General features: G+C 40.7%; 1 protein-coding gene across 3 annotated transcripts in view; it reads left to right on the top strand.

Annotated features, from left to right (window-relative positions):
* The first annotated feature begins 2,547 nt into the window (after positions 1-2,547).
* Positions 2,548-11,358, top strand: part of LOC101168073 (E3 ubiquitin-protein ligase RNF220) — a 33,719-nt gene continuing 24,908 nt past the window's right edge. The window contains exons 1-4 of one of the 3 annotated variants that reach the window (XM_023965561.1): positions 2,548-2,952; positions 3,089-3,131; positions 5,540-5,586; positions 7,177-7,306. In XM_023965561.1, the coding sequence (XP_023821329.1) occupies positions 2,926-2,952; positions 3,089-3,131; positions 5,540-5,586; positions 7,177-7,306 (247 nt within the window). In that variant the 5' untranslated portion in view covers positions 2,548-2,925. Of the gene's footprint in view, positions 2,953-3,088; positions 3,132-5,539; positions 5,665-7,176; positions 7,307-11,358 lie in introns of all 3 variants that reach the window. The other 2 variants (XM_023965560.1, XM_023965562.1) reach the window with 2 other exon arrangements.

The following is an 11,358-nucleotide window of genomic DNA, read 5'->3' as shown; positions in this document are numbered from 1 at the left end:
TTACGGAGCAGGGAGCCTGTGGCCCACCGACCATATTTTCTACGTCAGAAATACGATCTTTTTCAAACTGCATTTTCTTCGTCTGTTCCTGATTCACAACGATTTGAACAAAGAAATAGTCAGAAATTCAATTTTAAGCCTAGACGTCTTTTTATATGTTTTTCATGATGAGAAAAAAAGCCACAATAGCATAGATTTTTTTTAAACGCTAAAAGCAAGATTTTTAGCGGTGTTGCAAAGTACCGATTTTAATAAGATTTTATCAGTTATCACTGCAAGCCTGTACTTGCCAAGAGGTGACAGCCGAGCGATCGTTCAATTGGTCTCCACGTCAGCGTCGCCTCTCCTGCTCTCAGTTGCCGTGGAGTCATTAATCAGAATGTCAGTAAGTTCACGACAGAAACACAAGACTCCTCCTCAGCATTGATGCTCTGGCTGTGTTAACATAGTAACAAATCATGGGACTTCCATAGTCCATTGAATCAAATAATGAATTTCTGTTCGTACAGCATAAAGCAGAGAAACTGGAATATTGCTGCAGATTTGGGTTTTTCCGCTTTCTCAGCAGTTAAGTTGACTTACAGGCCAATCCCCTTAAATCTCAGATGTCCCCCTGACCGCTTTTATCTCTTCTATTCGTCAAAGTTTGTTCGGGTAATTCCTCCGTTCGTGATGTATCTCGGGGTTAAGTGGGTTTCCCCCCTAACACCATAAAATAAGAACTATAAGTCCATGGAGACGTTACATCCATACGTTCAGGATGACACAGCTCATAAAGACCTTAAAGCAATAACGGAGATTTTCTCATTAGGTGAAACTGCTGAAATCACCTTATATTATACAAATGATTAAGTCAATGGTGACTCTTTTTAGCACCCTGAAAATAAAGCATATTAGTAGACTTTGCCGCCTTCTCTCTGCCAGTCCGCCTGAGTGAGCTTTAGTTTTTCATTTCTCCTAAAATCCCGACCTATCAGCAGCCATTTAAAGACTGCATCATAATGATGCCTGGCTGCTGGACCATTGCTAGAAGAAGCGCCAACCGTGATGGGGTGTCAGAAACAGACCAGCTGCCAACTTGGGAAGTTTTAGCTTCAGTTTATTCTTCATACACTCGACAAAAAAAATCGTGTAATTGTGTCTAGTTTCTGGTTCAAATGTCATATGACACTTGATTTAAGACAAAAATAACTAACAAGTAACTTTTCAGCTAAAAGACTTATTTTAAAACGATAAATAATAAAAGTTTTTTTTTTTCTTTTTTACTTCACAAAATATTTTTAAGCAGAAATGTGTTTGTAAATGGGGAGTCGACTTATTTCAAGAAACGGACTACCTTAAAAAGTGGTTTAGACAAAAGACAGATGGACTGTTTTACCACTCAAAATATGACATAATTGGGAAAAAATGTTATGTTAGACCAAATGTAAAGATATCCAATTATTTTTTGAGCAATAAACACTGATTTTAAGACAATATTTCCAAATACCAGTGCACTATACCTAAATATGAGGATTTATAGCTAGTTTCAACATTTAGTCTGTAAAATCACATCTTAATTTTTAAGAAATCTTCCCAAGACAATTTCTTTTTGTTCCATTGGCAGATTTCTTTTTTGCGTTGGTCGCAATTGCTGCATAATTTATCACAAGCTGATGACATCACCCGCAGTTGGAATTTTACGCCCGTTGTAGAATCGTGTGCATATTCCGCCATTTAAGCTAAACGTATTTCGAGCGATTAGAAGACGCGGACCAAGCTGGGTCCAGAAAAAATTGCAGTCTCCACGTCCCAGGAAGAACTGCATTTGAAATACAAGAGGGCTTAGGCAGGATTTCATTCAGACTCTGTTCCAAAAAAAAAAAAAAAAAATAACCCAACATTTTCACTACATATTTACTTGCTAATGCAAGGCTGATCGCTGTGAAGTATAAACCAGGTATTAGTCACAGACAGAACTCTGGGGCAAAATCCCAAAGCATCGCAGACAGTGATGAACAGGAAAGATGAAACTGACCTCTATTAATTTCATAATACTATATACTTTTTATTGGTAAGGCTGCTATCTTTAATGATGCAGGTCATTTATCCCAGAAAACCTGAAGTAGCCTGGATCCCCAAAATGTCGTAAAAATTCTAAAAAAAAAAAAAAAAAAATGTATCCAGCAGCTGCTAACACTGTTTTGTGTATTTTACCCTTTCTTAATTACATATGGCATGTACCATCCAATATGTTGATTATGTTGAGTGTAAACCAAGAGTTCTACCTATAATGGGTCTATATTGCTGTGTAGATATGGCATGTGGTGCATCTTGCATTTTCTGGCACCTTTGGTGCACAGATTATAATAAAGTTCTTTAAAAAGATATAAGTATGCCACTTAAAATTAATTACATTATTGTTTCTCCTATGGAGCTTAGATCAGCACAAAGCATGAGAAGCGCTTTTTATAAATAAAGTTTGATTTAAAAAACAATAACAGAAACACAATTTAAATGTCAATACTTTTTGAGAATTGTTAGAAATAAATACAATTTAATAAAACATAAATTGTGATGTGTTTCTTGTTAATTTTGTCTTAAAACTAGTTGTTTAAAGTGATGTGTAATTCTGTGTTAACTCGATGGAGCCTCTCTCATGAAACCCGTTGCTGCCCCCTAGCGGCCGACATCCAAACCAACAAGTGACGTCCGTCGACTTCCGTTCCCATTGCGGTCACGTGATCAAAACAAGCCAAGATGGCGTCGAACATGAGTAGCATTAGCCGAGCCGGGCGCCACTTTCAATCCTTTCCCATCTGCGTGAATTTATAAACCCAAAGTTGGGTTTGTGGTGATGTACAGCGTCGGGGGCTACATCCGGGCTCTGTGCCGGAGTGAGTTGTAGCGCCTGTCGCAGCAGCTGCGGCAGAGAGGCTGCAACTTATGGAGGAGCTAGAAAACAAGAGAGAAGTAGGTAGAAAAAAATGCCCACAGCATCCTGAGCAATCACACTCACAGCAGCTCTCTTTTTGTTTGTAAACACAACACCGCGTTTCCTGACTGACTAAACAATATCTTCCTATCTGTTTTTCTCTTATGTTTACAGACATTTTTACGAGTTCGGGCAAACAGGCAAACGAGATTGAATGGTACGTACCCACCAACTTTCAGCCTCTCATGGATATTTATTCTATTGAAACAGATAGAACTGTAAACAAAAAACATGTAATTAAACTACAATTAAAACTCAACTTAGCTTTTAAGTACGTTTATTAAATAATATTAAGGTCTTTTTTTCCCTCTGCAAAAGGCAAATATCTGGTCTGAGCTTTAGGAGTCTCACATTTACGGTGGCCCTGAAGGACAAATCACTTAACGCTAAAACACATTAAAGATCACAGCGAGAGAGAAAAAAGAAAATTTAAATAAAATATTATAACATTTTAGAAGAAAAATACAACATTCAAGGAATTCCACATTATCTGCAGAATTTGAATTAAAATGTTAAAGAAGGAACAAACCAGAAAAGGTAGTTAGTGTGGGTCATCACTGATTGGATGATGATGTTTGACATTTGTTTTTTTTCAAATACTGCCTTCCATTTTGATATCTGGAAATGACTTTATTTTATGCTGTTTCACTATAATTTTTCAATTGTGTTTTAGTTGGTTGGACTTTAGTTTTGATTTCTAACATGTAATATTCATTTTTTTAATACTTGTTTTGCTTTTTTTTTTCTTCAAATAGTCCTGATGTTTAAAATGTTTTCGCAGTGAGTGATTTGTTGGTGTGATTTTTTCTTCCAGGCCACCGTAGGGTTCTATTAATTAAATAAACATGTCAATGTGATCTAGTGGGACAAAAGGTCTTTGAATTCTAATACGACAGGTCTTTATTTACCTTTTACTTGTTTTTTTTATGGCAAACTTTCCCAAAAAATGTTTTACTTGTTTTTAGACAGGGGAAGCGCATATATTAACATTTTAGTAATGTTAGTCATTTTAGTAATGGAAGAACTTTTCTTTCAGCAGTGACATTTTTATGGTTCCAAACTGGAAACAATAGCTCAGTTTTTGCTGTTCGTAATATTGGGGTTGAAACTTTTCGTTTTTTTGTTGTTGTAAATAAATCATTTTCAAGCCATTTATGTTAGGTTTAAGTGTTTTGGCTTTTTTCAAATTCCTCTGCAGATACCGAGTCCTGATCCAAAAAAAAACTAACAATAATAATAAAACACAGACATACCCCTAATTTCCTTTCATTAATCTTCTATGATCATTTAACACTTGAACAGTCATTTCCGTGTAGTAGATTAAACAATAAAGCAAAAATAGTACAATAATCAAATAGTTAAAGTAGGTGATAATTAATTATGTGAGAAAGTTTGGTGACTGTAGCTTTAGGATATTCAGAGCTGTGGACCATTTTTGATCAGATGTGCTTCACATCCCCATTAAAAATTCTGAAAAATGAAAGACTTTCTCTTCAAGTCATTGTAGCATAAATATGTTGATGCGTATTCATGACTAGCTCATAAATGTAACCTTTTATTAGTGCTGGTTTGTTTTTGAGACATTATAGATTGTTGTTAACACTTTTTCCTGGAGCTTGCACTTTATAGACGGTTCCTTAGCACCCCCCCCCCCCTCTCCCCGCAGGATGGAGAGAATTTTAATTCTCATTAAAAAGAAACAAAAATCTGATCCATGAGTTGAGACAAACCAATAGAAACACTCGTCAGTTCTTTAAAGATATTTCGAGCCCGAAAGTCGGAATCTTTGAATGTCTCGCTAGCTGTTTTTGTGCACCTCCTGCTCAAGCTAGTGTCGTATTCTGCTGCGCGTTACGACAATAAAATGACACAATCTTTTCATAATATGCACACTTCTAGTAGAGTGTTTATCTGTAATAACAATCTTCACATATCAATCACTTATCATGTCCGATCCCTGACCCGGATACAAAATCCGATTCCGACAGAGTCTGAAACTCTGAAACTATGGGGTCTCCTGCCATTTTTCCCTTTTTCTCCAGAGCTTCTCCCTGTAAGGTTTACAGCCCTCTATTTCTCTCCATTCCCTCAATTTTTCGTCCGCTCTCCAGTTCCGGCAGTTACTTCCCTTTTCGGGTCGCCACAGCCCCCCTCCCCCCGGCCTCCTTTGCTTTTCCAGCCAGCTAAAAATTAATGTCCCCATGCGCCATTTGCAGTTGAGAAAAAAAAAGAAGAGAGAAACGACAGAGACCCAGGGTGCAATGACGGCTGTTCTGCCCTGTTAAATTTCTAATTAAATGCGTCCATGAGGGGGGGTGGATGGCATGACAGAAGAGCAGGGAAGGAGGAAAGAAGAAGGGAACTACACGGATGTAAAGAAAAAAAGGGCTCATATCTTTGTTTTTCTTTATGAATATTGGCAGATTTAGGCAGATCAGTCAATACATCATCAGCCTTTACAGACAAATATGAGTAAAATATTGTTATTAAATCAAGGAGTGTTTAAAATCTGCCTAAAATAAACACTATCACTAAATCAACTTTCTTTTCTCCCGTCCCGTCCAGCCCGTATAGGGAAGATGAAGAGGAGGAAGCCTGAGGAGGGGGGGCAGGTATGTCCGCTGTGCAGTGCCCCATTGGCTGGGAGCGAAGAGGAGATGAGTAGACATGTGGAACAATGCCTGATCCAGGTAGTACAATCAGGGCCCCTTCAACTCCGCCTACCGCCATTTGGACAGCCTCTCTACCCCCCCCCCTGTTTTTTCTCTTCCAGTCACCTCTCTACTTCCTGTCGTTGCCATAGGCGACCACAGTGGCATCTTGCAGCCGAGTCATACAGGATCAACTGATCATTGAATCATTCTAAAACCTAAAAAACAAAAACAAAGGTTGACATTTGGCTTTTATTGGTGCTGCTACGCTCACGCGCGTCGGCACGGTGCCCCGTGTGACGCGGTTGCATGTTGTCAGCAAATGTAGCTTCTTCATGAGCATCAGGCACATCTGCTGGATGTGTGGCGGAGGTGTTGGCCTGAAACTGCTCCAGCCTGTTCTGTAGAAATGCCATGTGGTTCTTTTCCATTGTAGACCAGCTATTGGTGATTAACTCCTCCTTCACCTCAACTTTCTTAACTGCTCTCCATCAAACTAGCTAGAGATACTTCTTCTCCATTCTAAGCCCACAAGCACCACACTTCGAAACCATCTAAACTCAGGTTGATTAGCTCTCGAGCTATGGTCACACCTGGCATTTGATGTGCGCTCAAGGACACACATTCAGCCCAAGTTTAGGCCCTGGTGTTCACACTGGACGAGCAGGGAGATGCTACTTCTTCTTTATCTACTGTTAACTATGTGCGCCACCTACAGTTGGAACGGTCGGTTTGCACTAACGTGAATTTAAAGGGGACGCCATCCATTCGTCCTTTCTAAAGTCGAGTCCCTGAATGGTCAAACCTGGCGTAACTTTCAACGTGCGTTCAGTGTACACGGAGCCTCAAAACGATCGTAGAAACTTGCATAGCTACGTGTGAACGCGAGACTTTTGAACGCGGAAGCTCGAAAGCAAAGTGATTGCTTGAACGCGCCTTGCTGAGGTCGTAGCTTGACAGTAATGCTACGTTCACACCGCCTGAGCAACAACTCCCAATGAGAAAGTCTACGTAAAGGCACGTACATGCGCGTTTTGGGCTTCCGCGTTCAAAACTCTTGTGTAAACGCATTGCTACGCAAGTCTGTTTTCGGGCTCTATGTACGAAACGTACAGCCGTTGGGTGCGCGTCAAAAGTTAAATCAGTTGAGCTTTGACCAATCCCGGACGCCCAGAGGCGCCAGCTGGCTGGAAACCGATCATGAAGGAGAAATTAATAATTAATAGCTAGTATCGACTGATCCAGTGTGAACATCGTTTGCCAAAGGTGTGTTCCAAAACTCACCTTCAGCGTGTTCTCAAACGCGCACCACGTGCCCGGTGTGTACGTAGCTTCGCAGCACCTTCTCTCCTCAATTAACTGCACTCTGCAGCAAACCGAGCTGTGAATGATGTCATTAATTTAGCTTCTGCAGAGATGAATTCTTAACCTAACATCAAATAATTCCGCGGTAAACACATTTTTTAATGTCCTAAACAATCATCAGGCTTCAAGTGATGTGGTCTTTCCGAATAAATATTAAGATGTGTTCCTGTGTGTGTTCTGTGTTAGCGCGAAGGTGCTTTGGCCGACGAAGACTCCGCAGACATGGATGGAGAGAATGGGCGGGGCTTTGAGGAGTACGAGTGGGCGGGGCAGAAGAGGATCAGAGCTACGGCTTTACTGGAGGGAGGCTTCAGAGGTACGAGTGCTCCCCGTGACTGTCCTTTAAGGCTGTGCATTGGCGGTTGGACGACTCATTGACCCTTTTCAGCCCCGCAACTGCGTTCAGCCACAGCAGTCCGCGGCTCGCCTTCTCCCCTTTCTGTCCTTCCGCGTCTCTGTTGCGCTGCTCATCCATCATTCACCGCTGCTGTCCGCCGCGAGTCCCACTTCCTCCGTGAGACCGCAGTTGAACGCGACCAGGGAGCTGTAATGGTGGCAGCGCCGCGGCGGCCAGGCCTGAGGTCAGCTCGGGCGTGGCCCCACACAACCCTCTCTGCGAGGAAAAGCAAAACACATTTAGCTGGGCAATTGACTCGCTGGTCGCTGCTCTGTGTGCGTCTGTGCGCTCCCAGAAATGCAATTATAGAACCGGATTGGAGAGCTGGTCACTGGAGAGCACAGCAGCAGCTCCACGACACAACACATTAGGTGTGCAACCACTTAGGTCTCCATAACCTGCTGTGTTGTGGGCATCTTCCCCGACCTGCAAATAATCTCTATTATTTGGATTTTACTTTTTATTTATTTTCTGGTAACTTTCCATGGACAGACTATGACTTTGGGATGTACTGGGATCGGCTCTGGCCAGAGGTGGAGCCAATTTATGAGTCAATAATAGTATAATTATTGGCAAAGATTAAGAAATGATCAACACAAGCTTCTATAAGCATTACAAACACAATAAAAGCAACATTTTTAAACAAAATAAAAACGAAACTGATAGTAATACAACAGTTAGAAATATATATTTGTAATGGCCCCTGGTGTTTGCCCCCCTTCAAAAGTCCCCCCCACCCCACCCCAATGAAAAATGTCCTAGCTCCCTAGTAGGGGTATGGATCGTTACTTGTATTCAATTCACGAATCGAGATCAACAATTGATACATCAGACAGTCATATAACATCACAGAATTGATCATGAGATTTGAATGTTCTTAATTCATATTCATTTTATTTCAAATTGTCAAATATATTTACACTGAAATGAACTTTTTCTGAACCTTTATCTGTAAACTGAACATCAGTCTCTGTTTTTCTAACAGAAAACTCTAACTTCATTGTCACTCTAGTTTGAAGACGTATTCACTTCCTGTGACAGTAGCATATTTGATGTTACTTTATGTACTTCCAACATTGTTTTGCATTAGAACAGTAGTTACTTTGCCCATTTTTTTTTCTACTACACTCTACGACAGTTAAAAAGATTTCAAAGCAGCAATATTGGACGTCGCAAAACAATTTGTACTCAAATTTTCGGGAACAAATGGCAAATATCCAAGAATTTAGATAATTGTTACAGCACTATTGGAACGTTTTTTTCTTTTGAAACATATTCCAGCAAAGTAAAAAAATATTGTTTTAAGATAAAAAAAAAAAAACAGATTCCTTAGAATTACAATCCCACTCTGATGAAAATTGTGTTTTTGTTGTTTTTTAACTTGCTCTTGTTGCATTTTTCTTATGATAGAAGACATGTATTGAGAAAATTAAGCTAAAAAAAAAGAAAATTCTGGGGATTTCTTTATTCAAACCCTCGTGAATCAGGAGCAGACAGGGAAAAAATGTCATCGGAAAAAGCTTGTAGGTGTGACGCAGAAGCCACTACGGCAAGCCGGAAGCTCCCTGCTCCATTCCATTCTAATGCATCTACTTGTAAACAAATTGTTTTAAGTTGGGAATAAGCCTGCACAATATATCGCAAATTTATTGTTATCGCGATATCAAGATGTGCAAGATGCATGTCGCAAAAGTCGAGTTGAAAATTGCGATAAATGGTCACCTTAAATGTGCTAAAACAATCTTATGGCAGCTTGAAGTGTTTAACGAATCAAATAACCATGTAGGTTAGATGTTCACCTCCTACGTAGACAAGGGTCTTTGGAGTATAATTTAAGTTATGTTGACTCTTGTTTAAATTAAACTGTTGCAGTAAAATGGAAATGATGTATTTAGTTGGTTTGCCATTTGTTAATTTATCGCAAGTTATATCTTCATCGCAATATTGAACGGTAATATCGCAAATTGCAAGTTTTCCTCCTATCGTGCAGCTGTAGTTGGGAGTGTGAGGCGGCTTTAAGCCAGTGGGAGAGAAAGTAGACAGATGGAAGACGGAAAGGGGGCGGGGTTTGCTTCACACCAACAGTCCCGCCCACATTTCAGGGGCAAATGTCTAAGAAACTGCTGCTGCTCTGCAGAAACTTTGTCCTAGATAACAACACCGCTTTTTTTTTCTGTTTTGGCAAAAAAAAAAAAAAATACACGACACAATCGTAATTAAAAGACCACTCGCTTTGAAAATAGTTCAAACGATGGCCGGACTTTTAACATCTCTTGTATTATCCAAAGAAAGTCCTTGCACTGAAACCCTCAGATGTGTGAAAGAGCCGTAGAACAGTGGGGCAGCAGCGGCTCTGAAAGGATTGTCATCATCCCCGAGATGCCCTGTCAATCTCTCCTGCCTCGCTCCGACTTTCATGTGTCCCTCTTCCTGTTCGATTTGTTGTTAAACACACATACTGAGCCTCCTCTCTCCTCTGCTTGCCGAGAGGAGACAAGACAGATCAATGGCGAAGTCTCCACTAAATCGCAGCAAAGAGCCGCTCTTAGGGTGGGAGGCGGCTTCCCCACCTCCTCATCCTTCCCCCCCAGACGCTGCCCTTCCGCGCGTCTATCTCGCTTTCACTTCGTTAAAGCGGGCAGACACAGCCCGGACCCTTCTGTGGCGCTCTAATAGGGAGCCTTTGTGATGCGGTGCAGATAACCGAGGTGGCCTGGAGAGAGCAACTCCAAACACACACATACACACATTCGACAGAAGGCTCAGAAGGTGGATTTTCTCATGAAAGCACCTCGGTGCTTCTGACACAGCCGAAGCCTGCAGACTCTCTAGAGCCAGCGGATGTAGAGATGTTGCAGGGAGGGGGGGGGTGGGGGGGGTGCTCAGCTGGTGTGAGCTCTGTGAAGTGCCACTTTCTTTTCCTTTGCTTTGAGAACACAAGATAGAAAAGGCAAAGGGACCGGGAGAGGAGAAAGACAGGGGAGGGGGGGGATCGAACCATATGGGTTTATAATTCCACTCTGTGTGAGTGCAGTCTTCCTCTGTGTCTCAGAGAAGACTTTGACACAGATGGACAACTTTCTCTCACACTTTTTGACAAAAACTTCTTTTTATGTGGTAAAACACAATCAAGGTTTTACTATGTTTTTTCTGAAAGCCTCTTTATGTTGAAAAATGTTTTTTTTTTGTTAATTTTATTGACACAATCAATACTACATGTGAAGCCAACACTAATAACCAAAATCAAACATGTTTTTAATACTTCTATAAGTAAACCCTCTTTTTTTTCACTTCTTGACCCCTCATAACTGAAAAACCAAAATAGTTTGATTTACTTGACACTATTTTCTTACCATTTACATGACGATGAAGACCCACGCCTAAGCAACAGGTGTTTTTAACATGTTTTTGTACTATTTGTCATATGATGAAAGACAGATATAAGATACTTAAGCTCAAAATTGCAATTCTGAGTATTTCTTTATTCAAATTGTTGTGAATGAGGAGCAACGAGACAATGCCGTTAGAAAGAAAATGATATTTGAGGCGTAGAAAAACTGCTGGGCAAGCCGCAAACTGCCCGCTCCGCTCCATTCTGAAATAGATCGGCGTACGTCTTCGTTTTCCTCGTCTGGGCTGCATCTGGCTCCAAACTGTACGACTGGATAGCTCTGATATTGCTCACCATTTCTGTTGCACCTGTAATGTTTGATTGGGAGTGTGAGGGGGGCTGTAAGGTAGCTGGAGAGAGTGTAAACAGAGAGCTCTCAGCAACAGGGAGGAGGGCAAGAGGCAAGAGACCCGCCCACAACTCAGAGGTGAGCTTCTATTGAATCTATGTTGCTCAGGTCATGTTTTTTATTTTTATTTTGACTAAAAACGGCACTATAATAACTAGAAGACCACTAGGAATAGTTTTATTCTACAAAGTAGAATACAATTTGGGTCTTTAACCTACTTTGCTGTAAATC

Source organism: Oryzias latipes, chromosome 17, assembly GCF_002234675.1.
Source record: "Oryzias latipes chromosome 17, ASM223467v1".
NCBI classification, from domain to species: Eukaryota; Metazoa; Chordata; class Actinopteri; order Beloniformes; family Adrianichthyidae; genus Oryzias; species Oryzias latipes.
This window is presented reverse-complemented; position numbering and strand designations above follow the sequence as displayed.